The following is a 25,014-nucleotide window of genomic DNA, read 5'->3' on the forward strand; positions in this document are numbered from 1 at the left end:
AAGGAAAACTTCCTTCTATACATTAATGACCTACAGGTACTTGAAACTGCATATTATTTTCTAGTAAATTTCTAGGAATCTTGAACTATTTTTCACCTTCTCACCAACTAATCAACACCAAGGTCTTACAAGTTTGTCACAATGTTTCTTCCTCTGCTTTGCGTGGGAGTTCTCCTCACCACCCTGCTGGGCCTCCCACTCCCTTCAATAGGCTTAGCTCCCCACCTGTCTGTCCTGTCTACTGGTCAGTCATTCTTTTGAGAGCACAAAGCCTGAAAATATGCCAGGGCTGTCTATAGAGTTGTACAGGTTTACAACTGAGCAAAGACACTGCAGTAGTCTCTGCCTTTCACAATGTGTGCATAGCCCAGGGATATATTATCTCAGAGGAAGGCACTGTTTGGGTAGAGGTCCTAATGGAAAATAGCAAATTATCTAAGAGTTTGATGTATTTATAAAAGTATGGGGAAGGCTCAGAAAGCTACAGAGGGGGTTGCCCAGGGCCACAGCAGGTGGTTCCTCCATGCCACATTTATCAGATATGGCACTGAGAAATTACCCTGAGCTCTGTCTCCATCTTCAGTCCTTCTACAAACCCAGGAGCCAGGCCAGGGAGCCAGCCTCCTAGCTTTCTGGTGGATGGAGGGGCCATGGGGGGTCCAGACCCTGCTCCAGCTCAGCACTGTGGTACTGCCTGCCTCTCTTGGAGGGTCGAACCTCCCAACTGCACACCTCTGAGTGCTGAACAGTTCCAGCCATATTGTCAGGTCATTGCTGAGACCTGAGCACAGATGCATGGGATGCCCACCTATCCCTTGTGAAACCCTGATTGGAAAAGGAGGGAGGGAGGGAGGGAGGGAAAAGGAAAAGAAAAAAAAAGAAAGTCACTGTCCTGAAACCCAAATCTGTGTTGTCACCCCAGAAATATTTCTTCTACACAGGCACGGCTGTGGTTACCAGGCAGTCTTAACTTCCTGCCCTTCCCAGTGGACAGAGAGAGAGATGTATGCCCAAGGGCACACATGTACACATAGGCTTGCACAGACCTGTGTGGGCCTAGTCATGAGCATGACTGCACCCATCCTGGAAAGTGTGAGTTCATGCTTCCTGATCCATCCCTATGAGATTTTGTTCTTGCTCCTCTCAGCCCATATTAATATGCTCCTTCCTGTCAATCACAAGGTCAGCTCACTTCTGCATCTGCTCAGTCTTACCACTCACGTTTGTTTTCGGCTTTGACTAGAATGAAAGACTCCCCTTTTGAGAATCAATCTTTGTCTATAGTTTGCTTTTCTTCTTTTATTTTCTATTTTTTCCAGTGCTAGGGATCAAACCCCAGGCCTCATACAAACAAGCCTTCTGCCTCTGAACCCTACCTCCAGCCCTATCTCCAGTTTAAGTTCATGGAATGGAGCAGAAAGCATCACATGGCTCCCACTCAATAGCAAACATGAGCCTATGCTACAACACAGAGATGAGCATTAAGCGTTTTCCCCCTTGATCTTGGTCAATCACCCTGCAAGTTTTAGGATCCCAAAGTTTTCTAAGAAAGGTGCATAGTTGACACCTAAGATAAAATGAGTTACATTCTGTTTAATTTCATATGCAATTTGGTAATCTATCTGAAGAATATGGTGGCTTTAAACTCTGTAACTAAACCAAACCTAAAAGAAACCAGTTGCTAAGGCAACTGAGCAAAGAGATGACTAATTCAGCAGTCATTATATGCAGATCAATCTCCCTAATGAGTGGGAAGGAAGGTAGGTTTGTTCAGTGTTTCATTTTAAAACAGTGGAAAAGAAAATGGTTTCCTGCAGTCTGTAAGGAGCCAGTTTCCAATTCCTTCTGGAAGTGAGACTCTCCTCCCTGTCCAGTCCTCTGTGCTACCTTCAGACAAAACAATGGGTGATAACACGCATTGTTATCATTGTGAGGATCAAATAGGGTGCTACAAATAAGGCCCTTTTACTGTTTTTTTAATTGAGGCAAACAATGACTTAAACAGATTAGCACAAGTTTCTCTAGGAAAGAGATTATTTTCCCCCTTTTCTTTTAGAATTGATCACACATATTCACTGGAATCTAGATAGAATTCAGAGAACTTAACTCCAGCCCTATTCTACCTGACTAGACTATGATGCTATCTGAGCTTGGAGAGGTAACAATTTTTTCACCCGTGTAATCACAAGGCCTAGCAATGCACCAAATACATAGCAGATGCTTTTTTAATACTTGTATTGGGCTATGGGTGAAACTCAGCGATAGAGCATTTGCCTAGTATGGGCGTGGTCTTAAGTTTTGATCCTCAGCACTGCAAAAATAAAATCTTTAAAAGATCCACAGGGCTTGTGTCTGTCTTTCTGTCTACACCACACACACACATGCACGCACGCACGCACACACGCACGCCCCTGGTAAGAAACTGAAAATGTAGTAATTGTGCCAAACAAAAATAAATCGAAGTTGTTCAAAAGTCAGAACTGCATGTACTGGAGACATGGCTCTGCAGTTAAGAGCACAGGCTGCTCTTGCAGAGGACCCAGATTCGGCTCCCAACACCCAAATGACAGCTAACACCTGTCCTTAACTCCAGTTCCAGGGAATCTGATGCCCTCTTCTGGCTTTCCAAAGCATCGCACACATATGGTATACTTACATACATGCAGGCAAAATACTCATACACATAAAAATAGATTTTAAAAAAACTTTAAGTCAGAACTACAGGGTGTGGTGATGAACTGAGGAAAAAGCTACGGAAGGAGGACCGTGAGTTTGATACCAGCCTGGGCTCCATAGCAAGTTGAAGGCCATTCTGGGTTACAGAATAGTACCCTGGTTTTTTGTTGTTAGTTTTAAGTCAGGAAAAAAACTCCTGAAAATGCAAATATACACTCCAGAAAGATTTCTCTCTTTCATGGGTTTCATGCTGAAGATTCTGCTTGTGCTTGTTTTCATTTCAATAAAATAAATACAATATGTGTAATATGTGCCACTTTAACCATGTTCAACTGTACAGATCGGTGTCCTTAAGCTTATAGGCATTGTTATAAACCACCTTCTCCATCCAGCTCTAGAATTTCATCATCCCCCCAAACTGAAACTCTGCCCTCATTAAACCATGATGCTTCACTCCCCTCTCCTCCCAACCCCTTGCCAACATTCCATTTCTGTCTATCTACTGGTTCTATGTGGGATACAGATGGGATAATGCAGCATTTGTCCTTCTATGACAGGCTGGTTCTCATGATATCTCCAAGGTCCATCCACACTGTGGCATTTGTCAGTTTCCTTCCTCTCAAAAGCTCTTACTCCACTCTGTACATCACATTCTGTTGTTGAGCATATGTCTCATGTTCAGGTGTCTAATATCCCATTGCTTTTATGTCCCCAGCTTGTACTTTGTTCCGCTGCATGTAGGAGGTCCTTGATAAACCTCTGCTGAATAGATGAAAACTCACTTTGCATGAGTCTGCCTAATGGAAAGAAATTAGGACTTCTCCAAAGACATCAGCATGTTGCCTCATCTAGAAGGATAAAATGGATATGTATTTGTTCAATTAATATTGAAAGATGAGAATAATGACTATACTTATTGAGAGGTTACTACTTACTAGACACTGTGAGAAGATGGAGTCATTCAAATCATTCTCACAATCCTATGGGGTAGGTACCACTGTCCTCACCCATTTGCAGGGTAATAACATAGAAGGGGGTTTTGAAGTCTAACATTATTGTTCAATAGCCTCTATGCTATATCCCTCATCAGAGAGGTTAGACCTCAGGAAAAATGGCATGGCAATTTTTCCTAAGGCTTGTCTGGTTCACTTAAACTCTAGACTTGATTCTCACTTCTGTTCAGCTTGTTCTCAGCAACTACAATGACCTGACCTTTGCTCTTTTACAGTTCTTCCACACCTGCCATGGGGTAGCTTTTCTTGTTCCAACACACATTGTTCACCCTCCACCTCAGTCCCTCCTTCACAAAGCTCTTCCCAATTCTGTGGGCCCTCCCACATCCAACAGAGTCCCTTTGTCACTAATCCCTTCATGCATACAGGCTGTCACACATGGCTTTCTGCTTAACTGGAGTATAAATGTTGAATTTCCCATGTTCAAAATGCTTGGGACCAGAAGTGTTCCAGATTTCAGATGTTTCAGATTTTGGAGTATTTGAATGTTGTTCTAGTTTTCTTTGGGTTACTGTGATAACACACTCTGACCAAAAGCAACTTGAGGAGTGTCTTAGCTACTTTTTATTGCCATGTTAAAAACACTGACCAAAAAACAACTTGGGGAGGAAAAGGTTTATGTGATTTACAAGCACAGTCCATCATCAAGGGAAGCCAAGGCAGGAACTCAGGGCAGGAACCTGGAGCACAGACCATGGAAGAGTGCTGCTTACTGCCTTGCTCCCCTGGCCCGTGCTCAACCTGCTTTCTTATACAATACAGGAGGGTCCATCACTGGGAGGAGTTAAAGCAGGAACTCAAACAAGAACTTGAAACAGAAACCATGGAGGAATGCTGCTGCCTTGCTCACAGACTCATACTTAGCTAGCTTTCTTGTACAGTCCAGGACCAACTGCCCAGGAGATGGCACTGCCACCATGGACTGGGCTCTCCTACATCAACTGAAGCAATTAAGACAATCCCTCACAGACATATCCACAGACCAACTTGATAAAGAAAATTACTCAGTTGAGATTCTTTTTTTTTCAGGTGATTCTTGGTTGTGTCAACTTGACAGTTAATGCTAACTAGGATACATATGTATCATAAGATATTAATATCTTTGGGATTAGACCCAAGTCTTAATACAAAATTAGTTATTTACATATACTCTTTATACACATAGCCGGAAGGTAACTTTATGCTGTATCTTCGGTACACCTGTGCTTCAAGTACAACCTGTCACTTGAGGTCAGGTGTGGAATTTTTCACTGTTTTATCAGCACAAAACATCCAGGTCTGATCAGGTTTTAGAGTTTGGATTTGTGGATTAGATGTGCCTCTCCTGTAATTCATCTTACATCTCCAGTTGTTCATGAATATAAGAAATTTGTCTCATAGTTTTTTTCCTTATTATTCATATATACCTTTTTCATTTACATATTTTTGAGACAAGATCTTACTCTGCAGATGACCTGGAACTCCACTATACAGCCCAGGCTAGCCTGAAACTCATACCAACCCTCCAGCCTTAGCTTTTGAGTATGAGGATGGTGATGCCTGCCTGGCTTGTTCTTATTCACAATTGCCTATAGGGAAGAATAAGCATCTGTTCAATTATATGAGCCTATATTATGCAGACACAAATTTGGATTTGATTAACCAGCTTTCCTCACAGTATATTGTAACATGATTTTCTAACAGAACAGGTATATACAGGCAGACAATTCTGAAGTCCCAAACAGAGTATGTTTCTGATAGAAGTCGCGTCATGACATCTCTCAAAGTTCTAAGTCTCATGCTCACTCCCACCAACATAAGAACAGTATTCACCATTTAAGAGACAGACACATTCTCTATCTTTTTGATCCAATCAAGGAACTTTGTGGCGTGAGAGTCACTTTAGAAGAAAATAGGTTTGTGGGGCTGGAGAGATGGCCCAGTGCTTAAGAGCACTGGCTGCTCTTGCAGAGAACCTGGGTTTTTGATTTCCAGCACCTACATGGCAGGTAACATCTGTCCATAACTCCAGTTCCAGGTGATGTGATGCCGTCTTCTGACCTTCCCCAGTACTGCACAACATGGGTACATTTATATACATGGAAGTAATACACTCATACATATAAAATAAATAAAATGATAAAGTAGGATTTTTTAAAGTAAATAAGCTCATGGACAGAATTACCTGGAACTAGAATCCTCTCTAAGTATTGAAATTGTTGTTTATCATAAAATATTCCTTAAGATATGATCTTTGAAGCCCCATAAAATAAAACAATCAATCAAAGAAGAAAAAGATACGATCTTTGTTCATGTGCTATAGATTTCTTTGCAAATTTTTTATATTTTACTTCATCTGATCATTGTTAATCAGTGAAGGAAAAACATCTTTAAAGCTGGATAGAATATTTTTAAACCTCATATTAGTATTCTAATATGTTGATTAAACAACATCTGTTTGAACATCTACTGGAGTCCAAAACTTTGCTAGATGTCTTGAAGTTAAAGAGCAGAATAAACTCAATTGGAGATGCTAACAAATAGGCACTGCTCCATCACTGAGCCTGCTGATTTGATTTCTAGTTTTTAAAATGTATCTTAAACATAACTGTCAGGGCTGAAGAGATGGCTCAGAGGTTAAGAGCACTTGCTACTCTTGTAGAGGACCCAAGTTTAGTTCCCAGCACCCACATGGCAGCTAACGACCATCTATAACTCCAATTCCAGGGGTTTGACACCCTCTTCTGGCCTCTGCAGGCATTGCATTTATAGGTGCATTTACATACCTACAGGCAAAACACTCATAAAATATAAATAAATCAAAAAATTGAAACACAACCATCATAAATAGTTTCTTTTAAAATATTCCAGGCCCTAGCTCTGTCTCTGCTGATCATCTCTGCCTCAAAGCTTGTAATTGTTCTCTGTTATTGCAACCAATTACATGATAATCAGCTTTTAAAGAGGAAGGGTTTATTTTTCTCATAGCTGTGGGGTTTCAGGCCATCATTGGTTTGCCCTATGGATGATGCCACATAGCATAGATATTCACCCCATGGCTAAGATGTAAAAGAGAAGGAGAGAAAGTGGCTGGAATCCCAGGACCCCATTTGAGGGAACACCTTCAATGAACAGAAGACCTCCCACTAGGTCCCACCTCTTAAAGGCTCCACTGTGTCCCAACAGTGCCTTGCGCTGGAGACCAAGCCTCTGTTTGATGCCTAGGCTTTTGGAAGACATGTACACTAACATTGCATAGCCTGATTGAGTTTGGTGGCTTTCATAGACTTTTTGGACTACAAACATTGATGATTTCATTCTGTTTGCAGAGTGACAGTTGAATATATCCTATCAGGGACATTTCAGTCCTGGGTTTCGGACACGAAGATAAGTCAGATACATTTAGCATACCTCCCCTCCTGACATGCTACTATTTTGGTGTTTGAAGCTGTCAGTTCTTAATCTTTTGTGGATGGCACTTCTGAAAGCTCCTTCATGTTACTTTGGTTGTAGGAGTAAGAAAAAAAAGGAGACACATCATTTCAATAAATTCTAAAATATTTGATCTCAGAGTATGTACAGAAAAGGAAACTTGAAGGTATTCCTCTGCTTTTCTATAAAAAAGGTAAAATGTACCATAATATTTTCCAAGTGTATTATAATTAGGTCATACAGAAATCTTTGCTGCTAAAAATGAATGACAGTCTATTTCCACCAAGATACCAAGGAAGAACAAAGGGATAAAACAATAGCCAATTGTCCCTCCTGTCATGCAGGGATCAGTACACACTGACACTCAATGCCAGTGCTTGGCCCAGTTTGTATGACTCTCCTGGCTGCAGCTGTGAGGTTCTCCAAGCACCATCAATTGCACATCAGTGACCCCTCACCTTTTACAATTATTTTATTCTTGTACAACTTTTTTAAAGATTTATTTTATTTTTTATGTATACATGTGTGTATGTATGTATGTATGTACACACATGTACAGGTACCCAAGGAGCCAGAAGAGGGTGTAAGAGCCCTTGGAGCTAGAGTTACAGGTAGTTATAAGATGTCTAATGTGGGTACTGGGAATCAAACTTGGGTCCTCTATAAGAGTAGCAAGCTGTGGCCTGAAGAGATGGCTCAGCGGCTAAGAGTACTGACTGCTCTTGCAGAGGACCCAGGTTCGATTCCCAGCACCCACATGGTGGCTACGAACCGTACTTCACTCCAGTTCCAGGGGAATCTGAAGCCCTCTTCTGACCTCCGCGGCACTGCATGACATGGGCGCGCTCACATACATGCAGCCAATACACTCATACACATAAAATAAAAAATAAAGAGCAGCAAGCACTCAACCACTGAGCTGCTTCTCCAGGCCCTTCTTTTAGAGATTTTGATGAAACCATACCAAAGTTCTTAGTCTTTAGTAATGTCTAAAGGCTACAACAGAAAGGCTAATTATTATTTTTTTCATTAGAATTTAATACCTACCATCTCATATGATACCGCACGCTAGTTGTTTGTCAAATCTGTTCCTGTCTCCTGAATCTGGGCTACCATTAATTGAAACAGTTGTCCTGAATTTTTCCACCTACTTGTTAATTAAATTTTTGTGGCGAGCTCCCTTACAATGGGTGGCACATTTCCTCTTCTTGCTCTCCTGGACCTAACTTGCGGCTAGCCAGAAGAGATGAAATTTTCTTCAGTATTTGCCATCTTTAGTCAGAGGGACTGAGGCGAACAAAAAGAAAAATTTAAGTCATTATTTAAAATTCACCAAACTAAAATAGAACAGATCTAAACAATCAAGGTTTGAAATGCACTAAGACTTTTGAAACACTCGATGTGTCTTTATCATCAAGAGTGGGGAAAACACTTTGCTTCATGCTTGCGTTTTGGCCTCAAATGTTTTGATGCTTTAGCATTCCGGAGCCTTCCTCACTAGCTCTTTTCCCTGATCCCGTCTGCTTGCGCCCTCTGCTGGTGAGGTTCATCGGGCTTAGCTTAGACCCTGCAGATGGATGAGCGTTGCCTGGGGAGCCTGATGATGCCTTACTGCGGTTGCCTGGCAACAGATGCGTTGCTGTGGCTACATGTCAGTTTTCTGAGTTATCCACCGGATCGGCTCCGCAGTTCCAGAGAAGCCACCGAGTATTCTGGATTCTGATTCAATGGTCCAAAACACGAATGAGAATTGGTTTACCAGACTAGAATAGCAAGAGGCCAGATTATTGGATTTAAAGTTTAAAAAATTTGAGGACTAAGGATGCAACTCCATACTAGACTATTTCCCTAGCATGCATGAGTCCCTGGGCTTCATCCCCAGGACCGGGGGGAAAAATGAAGATGCTTTGAACTCCTGATAAGCAGCTGGGACTGGCTTTGTACTTTTCACAAGAAATGTCTCATCCGCGAATGAAGCGATCACTTTCATAGTTTAGAATATGGTACCTGTAATTTAAAGCTGTGTGTGGATGCACACACAGTATGTCATACAGTACAGATGCTGAGTCAGGCAGTCGCCCTTCTAACTCTCCACTCTGAGACCTTAAAATGACAATGGCAATAATTCCTATGTTTTAGGATTATTGTGAACACTAAAAAATAAAAAAATAAAAAATCCAGAGACAGAACTGAGGCTAGTCAGCGCCAAGCATTTTTCAATAATCAGAATCTGTTTTCTACTGTATTTGTTATCATATTAACTACCTGCTAACTTTCTGGGAATAATATGGTTTGGTTTTTCATTATATCTCTGCATCTAATCCTTTTTAAATTCCAAATGTGAGTTGTCTTTAACCCTAATTTCTAAATCTGAACAAATCTCACTATATTTTAGAGTGACAGTATCACATTATCTTAAATATGTGTTTGGGGGTGCTAATCTAATTCTCCCTTTATAAGTTTGCATGAAATCTGGTTTGTTCCCAAGTTCTTTTGTAATAATTTATAGAAACTATAGCATTTAAAATGAACAAATCCTTAAATATCTACCCACACTACACTATGATTTTATACTTTCATCCCCACTTTCTGCCTGCCCTGTTAGCCAAAGTACCTGTTGAGTTGATGCTGCCCGGTTGGGTATGTGATACCACAGTCACAAATGTGGCTACTGTGCTAAATTGTCTTCTACAAAACTGGAATTTTTAATCTAGCCCAAAATGGAATGTGGTACTATGTGTTAGCTTCTGCCTTTGTTTTGTAGGGGAAGTTTTCCTGTTTTCAATATAGTACTACACTGGAGAAATATTTATGAACTTAAAATTTGATCTTGAAATTCCTCTCAGGACTAGCCCATACTTTGACTAAGAGCTGTCTCTGGCTTTTGTGAATTCTTCATGCACCCAATATTCTCAGTGCATCTCTGGCTCAGACACTGCTTGTTGGTGAAGCAGGTACTGAGCCCATTCCTCTGGGCACACAGAATCTGGTGGAATTATGATGCAGCAGGATGCATGCCATTGCATGCAATGTGATGGATGAGATGAAGGAGGGACTTGGGTCTGTGAGAACATGGAAAGGGGTTTCTAGGCATGTGTGATGGCTAATCTTAGTTGTCAACTTGAACAGGTCTGGAATCAACTACAGCACTAGCCATCAGGCATTCCTGTAAGGGACTTTCTTAATCAGTTTATTTGAATCAGGAAGACCCACCCTAAATGTGAGTGGCACCTTCTGGCAGCAGCCCAGATAGGACATCAAAGAGGGAAAGGTTTGCCTTTTGCCTGCTTGCCTTCACTCTTGCTTGCGAGTTCGTCTATCCTGTTGTTGCAGCATTCCTTCACTGATATTAGAACAAGCATCTTCAAGCTTTCAGTGCAGACTAAAGACCAGTAGCTCTCCAGTAATCTTCCAGCCTTCAGCACCAGGTTGGGACTGCTGAGACATCCAGTCTCATGGACTGAGTAGCTACCAGATTCTCACTCTCCCCAGTGGAAGACAGCCGTGTCGTATCATTTAAGTCAAATCTAACAAATCCCCTTTCAGGATATATTCATTCTATCGATTCTGTTCCCCTAGAGAACCTGACTAATACAGTGTGGCTACAAGGGAGGCAGTGAAGCCCAAGAGTGTAAATAGGAGTTGAGTTGGCTGAATGACTGAGGGGCCACAGGTATTCCCAAGAGCAGAGCAGCAATGCACCTGAACTACACTGGTCACAGAAGGAGGGATTGGTGGAGGGTGGAGAAGTAGCAGTTGGAGCTGAAAGGACGAGGCCAGGAGTTTGCAGCGGGGACAGTGACATAGTTCACTTGTAGTGTGAACACAGAATTGTGCAGGACGCGATTGAATGAGACTGGAGACAGTGCAAATACTATTGTACTGCTGAAACTGAGTTTAGAATTAGTGATCAAAGACATATTTAAGAAACATCCAACAGGATATAACAACTTTTTCTGCTTGCAAGAGAAATGGGGGATGGGGGGGCAGTGTTGACTCTTACATGATGTAAGAAATCCAGAGAAGGGTTGGAGAGATGGCTCAGTGGTTAAAAGCACTGGCTGCTCTTGCAGAGGACCCAGGTTCAGTTTCTAGCACCCACATGGTGGCCGAAAACCATTTGTAACTCCAGTTCCAGGGGATCCGACACCCTCTTCTGACCTCTGTGGGCACCGCATGACATGGGTGCACATATATACATGCAAGCAGTACACTCATACACATAAAATAAAAATAATAACTATATATACATATAGAGAGAGAGAGAGGGAGAGAGAGAGAAATCTGGAAGAAACAGAGGGAAAGGAGAAGGTGGAAGGTATGGGTGGGCACAGGATAAGCTCAGTCCTTGGCAATGGGAAGTTGCTTGAGGCATGGTGCTGTGTTTGGGATTGTGGTGGACTGGGGAAGAGAGATGGGCTGGAGGTCTCAGACCAGCTTGTGTCTTGGAGAGAAAGGACCAGCTGAGGTCCTACAGCCAGAGGAGGTGAGCAAGACTCAAAGGGTGGTATGGGCAGTTAAAAGTCAAGATCCAAGAAGGGATCAAGAATGGCTCCACAGAGAGGCCAAAGACCAGCAATCCCAGAATCCTCTGATGATCCTGATGAAGATAGGCTCCTTAGTATATGAGCACGGGCCACCGGCAGGCTGCTAGGGGTTGGGGTGAGGTAAGAAAGGCAAGCAGGACCACAGCTGTGCAGGAAAGATTGATCTGGGAGTCCTTAATGAGAGGGGAAGACTGAAGGTCTTGGTTTGCAATGGGGCAGCGTTGAGAGTACGTGCATCCTTGGGGGAAGCAGGCCCATAGGAACAGAGAGACTGAAGCAAGTGAGGAAAGCTGGAGGAAAGAAGACAAACGGAAGGAAAGGGACCAAGAGACATGGGCTGTCTGCTGGACAGAGAAGCCCACTTGTGTCTCCTCTCAGGGACTCGGGCCAGGTCATGCCAATAGCAAAGGGAAATGTGGGTTTGAAAGAAGGGGCGGGGACTGAAGACAGGGGAGCAAAGGTTTGAAGGACTTGGTGGGTCCTGAGCCCCTGGGGACTGCCCATTTGCCATGGTCTCTAGCAATTCTGTTCACCATGTCGCAGTGCTGGGATCCAAGAGTTGGGCCCTAGTCACTTCTTTTTTCCTCTTACACTGTGAACACAAAGCAAAGCCCTGAGCTTAGCAAGACAGAGTGCTCATCCTCAGCCACAGTTAAAGACCAGCAGCTGCCAGCCTCCTGTCCTTACCATTACTCTGCCCTAAGGCCAAATTCAAAAACATGGTGTCTTCTAGAAAAATCAGTAGAGCTGTTTGACAGACTGCAAAGAAGAAATGGGGGCTGGAAGTAAAAGCTGGAGGGGTGGTGGCGGGGGCGAGCTGGAACAGTCTAGAAGCTTAAGGGAGCAAAAGCTCTGACTGGTGAGCCTCCCAGCGATCCTCCTCCCCATAGAAGACGCATGATCTCCAGCGAGTCCTTGCCCGCCAGGGAGCTGGGAAGCGTCAGCGGGGAGCAGGGAGTGCGCGCCCAGACGTACTTGGGCGCCGGGTGCGAGGGAGCCACGCGGGCCAGGGTAAGCGTCCCCAGTCCTGGTGGCCCTCCTCGGCCACGCGCGGAGTTAGGGGACCGCTCCTTAGAGCCCCCAAGCCATCCCTCATCCCTGTCCCCAGTTCGTTCTCAGGGAGGGAGCCTGGGGGGGGCACCTAGCAGGGAAGCAGCCAGCAGCCTAGTAGGTGGACAAAGTCGCCCATCAGGGACAGGGCGGGGGCGCGCTCTTGACCTCCAGGCGGTGCTTGGCCATCGGTTGGGCGGTGCTGAGCAGGACGCAGGGCGAGGGGCACCCGGCTGTCTGCGCGGAGCGGGGGCCTTGCTCAGCGCCCTGCCTAGTTACCCGGATTTCTAAGAGTACTTTCTTTTCCACGGCATCTGTCTTCGGCCACTGTTAGTTGGGAGTGCAAGGGCAGGGGGAGGGACAGGCCGGTGGCGATCGCAGATCCCCCAGGGACCCGGCCATCTCTTTCAACAGCAGGCAGCTGAGAGGCGGTCGTGGGAGCGCACATCTCCGGCTTGCTCTAGCTCTTGTGCGCCTTCCTACTGGCCTGAGGCGCACCGGAGCAGACAGGCATGGGGTGTTTGGGCAACAGCAGCAAGACAGCGGAAGACCAGGGCGTCGATGAAAAAGAACGACGTGAGGCCAACAAAAAGATCGAGAAGCAGTTACAGAAAGAGCGCCTGGCTTACAAAGCAACTCACCGCCTGCTGCTACTGGGTAAGGCCAGGGGACGCGTGGCCACCCTGACCCTGCGGATCCCCGCGCCCCAAAGCGGAGCGCGTGGTCCCAGCAGGACACCACTGGGTGCCAGGACGCACTGGACCCCGTGGCCAGGGTCAACACCCCCACGCAGGAAGAACACCTTGGGTAGAGACAGAGATGGCATGCTAAGACACAGGTGACCACATTCTTTCTGTTTGTTCACAGGGGCTGGAGAGTCTGGAAAAAGCACAATCGTCAAACAAATGAGAATCCTGCACGTCAACGGATTCAACCCCGAGTAAGAATAATCATTTTTTATTTGGTTTTCCAACTGCATGCAAACTGTGCCATTTCTCAGAAGGTTTTTTTTTTAATAGCTGAATAGATTCCCCAAGGGGGAGTGGTATAGAAATCTGCCTTTAAATTTGGTACATTTAAGCAAATCATTTTTCTGACAGTATCTTGTTTAAAAAGTAAATTGTGTACCAAAATACAATTTGTTAGGAATTCTTGGGGAATGTCGGTAACATTGGTATTGATCTAAGTCCTCAGTCAATGCATTGATCTCTTATCCATTGGTATCTAAGGGGAAGGACCCCCGAAATCTGGGGATACTGGAATCTGTTATGTAAAGTGCTTTATCAGTTGCATATAACGCACAAACATCCTTTAATATACTTCAGATCACCTCTGAATAATCCATACCCACTACAATATATTAATAAATGCTGTAAAAATATTTGCTATGTTGAATGGTTTAGAAAATAATGACAAGGAGAAACTTCTGCAAATGTTCAGTGCAGAAGCAATTTTTCCCAAATGTTTCTGATCTTCAGTTGGCTGAACCCACCAATATAGAACCACCTATAGGAATCGCTAACCATACCTCAACATACACTTCTCAATAGGTCAGCTTACATCTACTTCAATTTATAACTGTCAACATGCTCATGGGTTTAAGTAAAACTGTAGAGTCATAGTTTTATGTAGTATCCATAATATTTTTTCCAATTTTGTGACTCTCGTGGTTGCTCACAGCTGTAGATTATAAAGTAGATACATTCAATTTGTTTAGAGCAAAAATTGGAAGAAGAGAGTGTTTTCATTTCCTAGATAATAAACTTTGTAGATGTCTTTAGGGGTTGATACCGACCTTTCATGAATCAACGAACATGAATTAAATTAGTAACAACCCTCTTTCAATACAGGGAAAAGAAGCAGAAAATTCTGGACATCAGGAAAAATGTTAAAGATGCTATTGTGGTAAGGATTCTCTTTAATGTTTGTTCACCAGAAATGTTAGACTAGACTCCAGCTGTGTAAGCAGAAAGTCTATATTTCTGATTACCATCTGTGGGACCATTGCATATTATATTTCTGTGCTTTTTTTCTTTATCCCATTTTAGACAATTGTCTCGGCAATGAGTACTATAATACCCCCAGTTCCACTGGCCAACCCTGAGAACCAGTTTCGATCAGATTATATCAAGAGCATAGCCCCTATCACTGACTTTGAATATTCCCAGGTAAGCAAATTCTTACCAAAATATTTTAAATAATGAGAGGCAGAATCATTTTTAGTGGTGTTGATTATTGAAAAATCAGCATTATTCTTCAAATTCTAGCCCTACAAATGTTTCCTTTGTGCCTGTTAAAAATATTAAAGATGGTAGGATTCTAAGAAATGTCTTTATGAATGTCCAGGTAGCTAATAATCAGGAAGGCCACATGCCAATCAGAAATGTTGGTAGTGCTTTTTCTTGTATGTGTTTAAAGCAGTGTCCCATACAACGAAAACAGAAATGACCTGAGTCCAAAGAAAAACAGGCATCGTTGCTTCCTTGGAAGTAATGGAAAAAAAAAAATCAGAATTCACTTTATTCCTAAGCTCCATATCTGCCTGATCACAGGATAAGAGAGTACATGCTGTAAGAAACATGGACCACTCCAAGAGCTTGTTGTATAGTACCAAGATACAGCGGGGTCCCATCTGCCTCACTGGGGGCTCCTGCTCTATTGTCCCTGGGGCAACATTGCTTGTACCAGAGAGTGAGCTCTGTACTATTGTTTCTTATTTGATTTACATATCTTTAAAATGTTTGGTAATTTGATGAAGCAGGGTTTAAATGCAAACTATTTATTAAATTTCTCAGAGAGTCATTTTTGTTGCAGTTGTACCAAAAGAGCATTTGTGTGTGTGTGTGTGTGTGTGTGTGTGTGTGTGTGTGCGCGCGTATACATTTATCTGTAACTCTATTTCAGAGTTTTCACTGCCTGACAGGGTAGTTTGCAGACACTTTCTGTTATCAAATCCAAGGGCACATTTTGCAGAAACCGCTGTGTAAATAGGAACCTTGTCCTGCTCTGGTAGAAGGGCCTGGTATACTTACTGGTCCCACCCCATCCCACAGTGTGCCATCCTGTGTTCTGTATCAGGGTGGTGGATAACAATTTTCTTTTGAAAAGCTTTTATAGAGCTAGAGAGATGGCTCCATGGTTAAGAGCACTGTCTGCTCTTTTATAGGACCTGGGTTCAATTCCCAGCACCCACATGGCAGTTAGCAACCATCTGTAACTCCAGTACCAGGGGATCTGACACCCTCTTCTGGTCTCTGTGGGCTTTGCATGACATTGGTGCACTTACATACAGGCAGGCAAAACACTCATACACATAAAATAAAAATAAATAAATCAAATTTTTTTTAAGTTTTTGTTTGTACCCTTTAATGTAATTTTGTTCTGATAATCATCCCAATGTATCCAGTGCCACCTCTGCAATTTCTGAACAGGAGTAAAGAGTGACACCTTGGATCAAAGAAACAGCTTGGCATCTGGCATAGGATACATTGCCTCTAAACTGTGTCTTTGCTTATTGATGACTGGAAAAGGGACAAGGAGATGGTGAGGCAGGTGAAAGGAAACTAGATGCTTCTGACATGCTGAAAAGCCTCCAGATACTAACAGGTTCTGCAGACTGTCAGCCTTGTTTGCCATGGAATTTTGTGCATTGGGGAAACCACCTAAAGCTGCACAGTCTTGGTTGAAATCAAGAGTGGCTTTCTCATTCAGCCTCAGACGTAGACATTTATAGACAAGAGTTTGAGTTCTCAAAGCTGTCCTGGCCTGTTTGCACAAAGCCATCATAAAATACCTCAAATATTCCTAAATATTTTCCTCTAAAATGTTTTTCTAAGCTTATGAGAAATTAAGATTTATTACTCAGTCTTACATCATTTTTCTTCTGTTCTGAACATTCACAGATGATTTATTCAGTCTAAAACTCAGAAACCATCTGTGCCTCTCATGTGTTCCAAAGCATCCTCGTAATTTGTGACAGTGCCTTTTGAGTTAAGTCTTATATATTTTTAATAAAAATATAAACCTTGAAGAATCATTTCTTCCTATAAATGCATATATTTTCAAACTCATTAAGTTTGCTTAAAAATGATTATCAGGAATCATAATTATCCATCTAAGAGAATGTGGTACCAGAAGATGCAAATGCAATTAAAATGTAGTTGGGGCAGCAAAGTGTTTTAGAGAATTGTTTTGCTGGGGTTTTCTTTTTTTTATTTTTTGGCTTTTATGTCCTAGCATTCTGTTGTTTTACATGTCGGTATTCATGTGAAAAAAGGGTGTTTTATGTATAATAATCCCAGACTTTTGTAAATACCAAACTTAAAAGTAAATGTGTACCATTCCTTCAGAAAATTTTATTTTTTAAATTTTTAATATCCACTCAATCTTCAGAGACTTTTATTCTATGGTGCTTGGAAATATACTATTTATTTTCTGAAATTATATAGTTCTTGGAGCGCATTCTTATCACCTTTGCTAAGAAAGCTATCAAGACAAATATCTGTCTTATACCCTAATAATGTTTGGTAAATTTGGGGATTAACTTTTATTTGAAGGAATGCATTTTATAAATGTTATAAAAGTAGAGCTAAGTCAAGTGTTTTAATACTAAACATGGCATCACTGTGCCTAGTACATTTTTGAAACTGAATCTTTGACAAAATCTGCCACTGTGGATAACCAATGACTTGAGTCTTGAATTTATTTTCCTGTAAGTATCAGACAACTTTTTTTTCTTGAAGTGCTAGGGTCTCACAAACCATTGAGATGCACTCTCAGCCCATGTTTAGTAACTTGTGAACTAAATATGCTCTAGCACTAAAAAATAATTTTTAAGGGTTTGGGGGTATTTGGCATGCGCAAGCCCTGGGCTCCATCTCCACCAAAACAAGAAATTATAATCTCGAATTTTTCAAATTAAGAAGGAGAAGTTGGATAAATAACTTATTTATTCATAGCTTAAGAATGTCCTCTAGGAATACCACTCTCAGGTAAATGGAGAGTGGGTGGCCTTTTGTTCTTTTGTTCTTGGTATTGCCTTTCATCTGAACTTGTTTGAATTCGATGAAATTAAGTTCTAATGTAGAGAAGGCACCTGTGAGCTCAGGGTCACTGTGGGGAGGATGACACAGGGGCCAGATTTGTCGCCTGTGGACCAGGTATGCAATACTTAAGAACTTGCAGGATGCTGTGGGATAGAGTTATACAATGGATTGTTTTATCCAGTCACAAGCTGTGAGTCAAGAAGGGATTGTAGGAGGCAAGAGTTGATGTCAGACAAGCATTTTGGAGTTGGCTCAGATCATCCAGATGCAAGATGATGGAGTCATTTGGTGTGGGGTGGTGCCAATGAGGACAGAGAAAAATGGCCTGATTTGGATTTATTTTGGAAATGGAGACCTTCATGCTGTCTGATGTTTGGGTGTGAATATTGAGTCTGATTTTCTGCATAGCTAGACATGGGTTGGGAGGACAGAGGTATGAGAAGTGTTGTTCTTCTGAGAAACTGGAGATTACCATTAAGATATCCAGGTGCAGACATGTAGTGAGTAGTTGGATGCATGGGTTTGGAGGGGAGTGAAAACTGGACATCTTTGGCACAGGGACTGGCTAGTGGAGTGGGCCAGTTAGGAAGGCTCTATAGAAACAATGAGAAAATGGCCAGGCATCAGGAAGCTGAGTGGCTGTCTTGGAGAACATGGAGACACACAGGACACCAGGGAAGGCAGGGCAGGATTAAGGAGACCCCAAGAAGAATCAGTCATGATTGAAAGGGATCTTAGCCATGGACAATGCAGGAAATAGATAATCTAAATGGGCTGTCAAGGAACATGGCTTTTGTAGCTTGAAGGTCACCAGTGACCTTGATAAAGACAAGCTGGTAGACGTCACGGACAGGATGTGATGAGAGCACATGGAGGCAGCAGTGGCATCCTGGAGTTGCTATGGGCTCTGCTGTGAAGGAGAGTCAAGAGACAAAGATGGGTAGGAAAGGCCCAAGAGTATACTGGGCTTGCTGTGTACTCCGTCACAAAGAAAAGCCAGGAAGCAAAGACCCAGAAGATCAAGAAAGGTTCAGAGAGGTTGCTTTTTAAATTTTACCTATGTGAGAGAAATGGGGGTGGGGAGGGGTGTGCATGCCATGGCACACTTGTGAAGATCAGAGGACAACTTTGTGAACTCAGTTCCCAGAGAGGTGACTTTTAAGAAGAAAGATAAGAAACATGTCTGAATGTATATGGCATGAAATTTTTGGCAAAGCAGGAAAAAAATGACAGTACAGGAAAAAGTCTGTTGACAGAGCCTAGTCCTTCAGAAAGTGTAAGGAGAGAGGATGGAGAATTCAGAGGGACCAGACCACATCTTCACAGCTGAGCACAAGGGAGGGCAAAGGACAGGAACAGACACAGGGAAGTTGGCAGATTGTGCCAGAAAAGTGAAGGACCTGTTCTAAAAGCCTTTTAGAACAAATTGTTGGAGCAAATTGGCAATTTCTATGAAAATGTCTGTCTGGTGTGGGAATTTCCATAAACTGCCCCACCTGCTGCTTGTGGTATTATTACTCGTGGTTATAATGAGCAATAAGTGAGACTAAGCTTCTTGTGCCCTTGAACCCAGGTGATACAATTCTTCACTTTACAAGCCATAATTACCAAAGGGGATTTCATACCAAATATCAGAAGCAAAGGTGTCCTCACAGCTCACTGATGAGCTATTTGCTGCTGATTATATGAAATTTTTGGAGACATGACAATTATAATATGTTGATTTTTCATTTCAAATAAAATGAATGAAAAAATACTTTGCAAAGTATAAATCACAATAGAAAGTAAACATGCTGGCTGTAAGTACGAAGAATTATTTGACAGTCGCCTGTTTTCACATGAATGTATCCAAATTCCAGATAATCTTGGCTTGGGACTTGATTTATCCAGAATCCTTTCACTAGTGGGCAGTATGTGTCTGCAATCAAATTTTATATAGTATCCAGCACATCCTCAAAGGAGGAGATGGGAAATAGTTCAACAGATAGTTAAGCAAAAAGCAAACCAGTTGATCATTCACTAAATAGGAAAAATGTAATGATTGCCTCTCACCCCAAAAAACCTTAAGCAGAAGCTCTACCGAAGTGAATCATCCATTTGTTTACTTTTTCTTCAGATATGGATATTGTATTAGCTCTTTTAAAATATTAGTTTTTCTAAGGGGAAGAAGACAAATGAGGTTGAACAAAAAATACAAAAGAGAGCCAGTATGGTGCAATGTGTACTAACTAAATGTAATGACACCTGAGGTGCAGACACCCCTAAAAGGAATGCCCTTGCTCTATCAGAGAGACCCAGCAAGTGGAGTTCGACAAGTAGTGTTGTCTGATCTCAACTTGGACTGCGTCCTTCGTCGTCTCTCCAGGTCATCTAGCCCTAAGATCCTGGTGGGCTCAGTGGACCCCAGTTCACTGCCCACTCTCTTCTCGATTGGAGGGAGCTGACTCCAGAGCTGTCCGACCCTTTCCTCAAGCTGCATTCACAAGCACTCTCTTCCATCCCATGCCAAGAGCCTGTGTCCTCTATACCTCATAACACTCCTGAAAGAACTCACCCCTAAGTATCGCAAGGGGGACAGGCTCAGGAACCCTGATCTCTGACCTCTGTGTCATCTCAGAAGACAGATTTCATGGGGAGAATATTCCAGGTACCCCAGCTGATTACCTTTGTCTTTGGTCTCTATCACCAGCGGCCTCCAAGTTTCAAGTCTCACCCCTGCTACATTACTTTCACTTTTTTTTCTTTTTGAGATAGAGTCTCATGTAGTCCAGGCTGGCCTCAAACTTGATGTGTAGCTAAGGATGACCTTAAACTTCTGATCCTCTTGCCTCTATCTCCAGAGTGCCAGGGATTGTACCCAGGGCCTCAGGCATGCTTAGCAGGCACTCTGCTAACTGACCTCCATACCCAACCCCTTCACTTAGATTTTCACAAACCAATTCTAGCAGATCTACTTAGCTGTTTCTGCCCATTTTCATCTTGCTGTATGAGCCTGTGGCTTCCTAAAGCTGCATGGAACTAACCAGGCCTTCCTGGATCTATTGGATTTTTCACCTTGCTGCCTGAGGTAATAATTTCTGTCCATGTTTTCCCACAAGATCCTACAAGTACTGGCTAATCCAACCCAGAACTCACCCTAGAGCACCGCACATGTCCAGTAAAAGGTGAGCAGTCTCCTGAACCTCAGCCCACAGAAGGAATTAACCTCAAATACTTCACATTTTGAGCGAGGTACTTTGTTAGGAAAGTTGTCAACATTTTGAACTTTGATAAATAAAATATTTTGGATGTCCTAAGGTTTGTTCTCTAGTTTTAAAAAAGGGCATAGAAAAGTTCCTTCTAAAAGCAAGCAGCACTTTGGAGGCAGAGGCAGGAGAATCTTGAGTTTGAGGCCAATCTGGAACCTACCTCAATCAAACAAAAATCGAACAAGATTTATCTAATTTGCACCTCTGATTTTTTTTTTCTCATTTCTGAGGTTTGATGAAAGTAGGACTACTGTGTCTTAGGAGATTTAGGACAGCCATATTGAGTCCATAGAGAATAATGCAAGTCACTTTAAATTGAAAACAGCAGTGTGTGTTGAAACACATAGTAAGACCTTAGAGCCGCGGCAGTTCCATAAGAATGGGGGGGTGTTAAGAGGAGACCATGGCACGTGAGTTCGGTTTCTCTGGCTATCTATAAAGAAAGCAGCACTTGGCCAGCATGGAAGAAGGTTGTTTGGACATCTGTCTTTCAAGTGGCAGACTTCTATATCAAGAGTCTACAAGCAGGGGTTGCTGTTGAACCCCCACAGCTGGGACATGGGACACTTGATGGAAAGATGGTGCTATGGTGACATGTCATGTGAGCTGAGCTTTCTTCTTCACTGGTGTTGCAGCAAGACCAGCAAGTGTCTAGGGATGCAAAGATGAATAGAAGCATGCTCTCCTCAGTCTCAGGGTCCGATGTGATAAGCAAGGGTGGTACATTGGAGGTTCACAAGTATCAGGAATGTGTGATGGATACCTTCCTCCCATAGTGAAGAGGAATTCCCTCCCACAGGGAACCCTTGAACTGATGTGGGCACAGCAATACAGAGGCCCAGGGACCAAAAATGGCTCCTTATGACTGAGGCTGTGGGCAGTTAGGATTAATACCACACCTGGGGGAGCAAGGCAGGGAAAGGCCACACATGCCAGTTGAGGGGTTGGGCTTCCTCCTCAGGTTGTGGAGAATCATTCATTGGTTTTCATCAGGAGATGGTGAAATGCCAGTTCTTTTTGGAAAGATGACTCTTAAATTCAAACAGGTTTTCTTATCTGCCATGGAAATATTCCAGAGGTTTGGCATAGAGTCAAAGGCATTTTTTCTGTAATAAAACTGTTCTCAGGCTTCACAGGATTTATGTCAAATACTAAGGAGGGATAAACTGTGTTCCCTTGGAAATTCATAAGGAAGTTTTAGGAATGTTCTCTAGGACTCTGTGTGTGTGTGTGTGTGTGTGTGTGTGTGTGTGTGTCCATCCCTATTCACATCAAAATATTCACATGCTAATTTTAGCATACTAGTATATTTGAACCACAATAAATACTTAGAGGGAAAGCTGTTGCTGGAGTCTTTTGATTCTTTGTAACTTCTTTAATGAGCTGGTGGTGTATAGCCCAGTAGCAGAATCCTTGTTTAGCATGAATAAGGCCCAGGTTTGATCCCAAACACCTTGTATAAAATAAATACTGTAATGAAAATAAGGCAGAATGGAGACTATTCTGCTTTTCACACGATAAGTCATGTGTTGACTTTCACATGTGTTATATGCTCCTAAAAATAAAAGCTGGTATTTGTTGTGATCAAATGTACTAGTAAGCTCAACTGAGAATAGGAGCATTTTTATAAGAATAGGCTATTCATACCATCCCAGAAGTATCCTGAGTGTGTATTGCCAAGGGAATGAGGAACCTTCCAGAGGCAGACTCCATCCATCTTTCCTAAGTAGCCTGCCAGAATACTGACCTCCACAGGCATTGCACAACATGGGTGTACTTACATACATGCAGGCAGTACACTTAGTACACACTCAGTGGTTAAGAGCACTGGCTGCTCTTGAAGAAGACCTGGGTTCAAATCTCAGCACCCACATGGCAGCTAACAACTGTCCATAACTCCAGTTCCAGAGAATCCAGTGCCCTCTTCTGTCCTCCACTGGCACTGCACAACACAGGTGCACTTACATACATGCAGGCATGACACACACATAAAATAAAAATAAAATAAAAACTAGGAATTGAGCCACATAACTTTTCTCTAAAGAGTTTGTGCTTTGATAAAATGAATTTTGTTACAAAATAACTAAGGCAACTTTTTTTTTTAATTCTTGGCATGTCACTGAAACTTCAAGTTATATGCAATGTTGACTTGTGCCTCTAGACTCACCTCTGCCTCCCATGTCCTGGAAGCTTGTTGCAGGCTTATCAGGGGGTACACCGGCTGGCGAAACATCTCCACTTTCATTCCTCTAGACCTTGCCATCACTTGCTTTATGTAACCCAGAGAAAATATTATGAACTTTTCAGCTGTCTCAGGAAATGGCAGAAGGAGCAGTAAGTAGGCTATTCTTGTGCCAAATCAAGCCTCAACTGAGTCGACATGTGTGGCTCATAAGAAATGCACAGCAAGGTTCTAAGAGGCAGGACTCTGGTAATGCTCCTGGAAGGTTCTTCAAATGCTTTTAAAAAACTGTTTTCAGTTTTGCATGTGAATACCATCCATGAAGGTGTGGGGTTTTTTTTCTCCACTTCTTAAAATTATCTCATATTTCTTTTTATTCTGTTATTTATTATGGCATGTGAATTGAACTAAAGCAACTTTCTGTGTGACATTATCACTACACAAAGCAGTTTTAATTTTTTAAATTGTGTTCACTTGTTTGGGAAATTTTGGGGTATGGCATAAAAACCAAAAAACACATAAGAGTCTGGAACCAGGAGTCTCTCATGCAACCCCCTCACAGCCCCCCATCCAGATGAGGATGTGACTTGACAGTAAACATAGAGGTCAGCATAGCACTTAAAGCACCAAGGAGCAAGCCTGTCTAAATTGAATATTTGCAATTTTAATACAATATAATTTGATGGTGTTTAGATCCCCTCCTCTATCTGCACCTCTCCTGACTGCCACCACCCAATTTAATGTACTCCATTGTGTGTGTGTGTGTGTGTATGCTCCTATAGAGTCTGCTTTGTGACCCAAATGTCCTTCAGTGTAGGGTCATGCACTGAGCCCACCAAGAATCCCATCTCTGTAAGACACTGTGTCTCACCCTCCCAGAAGCCCTCAATTACCAAAAGTTCCTTAGGTTGAGATTTCTTACCCACTTCCGCATGTCTATGCTGGGATTTTGTCTTGATCGAGCTTACATAGGACTTGTACATGCTCTCACCATTGTTGTGAATTCATATGTGTAAAATGACCAGCTATCTAGAAAACTGTTTTTTTTTGTGTGTGTGATCATCTACCACCTCTGGCTCTTGCAGTCTTTCCACCTCCTCTTCCACAATTATCCCTGAGCCCTGGGAGACAGAGGTTTGAAATAGGTGTCCTATTCAAGGATAATCACTCTGCGGCCTCTTGTTCTCTGCACACTGGCCAGTTGTGGGTTTCTGTGTAATCACCATCTGTTATATAAGGAAACTTCTCTGGTGAGAGGTGAAAGGTGCATTCATCCTATGTGTAGAGGTTGTGTTGAAGATGTGTCACTTGGGGTTAAGCATCTCACAAGCATTTATTCTCTGTGACAAGTTCTGGAACTCTGTAATAGTCTCCATCTGCTGCAAAAAGGAGCTTCTTTGATGAGGGGTGAAAGATGCCCTTGTCTGTGTATATGAGGGTGCATATTTAGGATAAAATAAGAAATTATGTTGGTCTAGGAATATGGCGAAAGTAGGTTTTTCTCTAGGATCTATGATCTCTCCAGCCATGTGTATTTGGCTATGTTTACAGTACCACGGCTCTTAACAGACTTTTTTTCCTATGCTAGATCTAAACCAGGGTTTCAAGTACACTGAACAGTGTTCTACCACTGAGCCATACCCTAAACCCTTAACATAATTTTGCCCCATAAGAAAACATGTTTATAAATGTAAATTACAGCCGGGTGTGGTGGCACACACCTTTAGATCCCAGCACCTAGGAGGCAGAGGCAGGCAGATCTCTGAGTTCAAGGCCATCCTGGTCTACATAGTGAGTTCCAGGCTATCCAGAGGCCAGAGCTACATAGTGAGAATCTGTTTC

The 25,014-nt window shown here is 42.5% G+C and overlaps 1 protein-coding gene across 3 annotated transcripts in view; it reads left to right on the forward strand.

The window, feature by feature from the left end:
• The window catches only part of Gnal (G protein subunit alpha L), a 150,434-nt gene that overhangs the window by 37,121 nt on the left and 88,299 nt on the right, over nucleotides 1-25,014 (forward strand). Inside the window, exons 1-5 of one of the 3 annotated variants that reach the window (XM_008834685.3) lie at nucleotides 12,531-12,658; nucleotides 13,112-13,354; nucleotides 13,565-13,637; nucleotides 14,548-14,602; nucleotides 14,746-14,865. In XM_008834685.3, coding sequence (XP_008832907.1) covers nucleotides 13,210-13,354; nucleotides 13,565-13,637; nucleotides 14,548-14,602; nucleotides 14,746-14,865 — 393 coding nt within the window. In that variant the 5' untranslated portion in view covers nucleotides 12,531-12,658; nucleotides 13,112-13,209. Of the gene's footprint in view, nucleotides 1-12,530; nucleotides 12,659-13,111; nucleotides 13,355-13,564; nucleotides 13,638-14,547; nucleotides 14,603-14,745; nucleotides 14,866-25,014 lie in introns of those variants that run through there. The other 2 variants (XM_008834686.3, XM_008834684.3) reach the window with 2 other exon arrangements.

The sequence above is a fragment of the Nannospalax galili genome, unplaced genomic scaffold, assembly GCF_000622305.1.
Source record: "Nannospalax galili isolate Female #2095 unplaced genomic scaffold, S.galili_v1.0 scaffold155, whole genome shotgun sequence".
NCBI lineage: Eukaryota > Metazoa > Chordata > Mammalia > Rodentia > Spalacidae > Nannospalax > Nannospalax galili.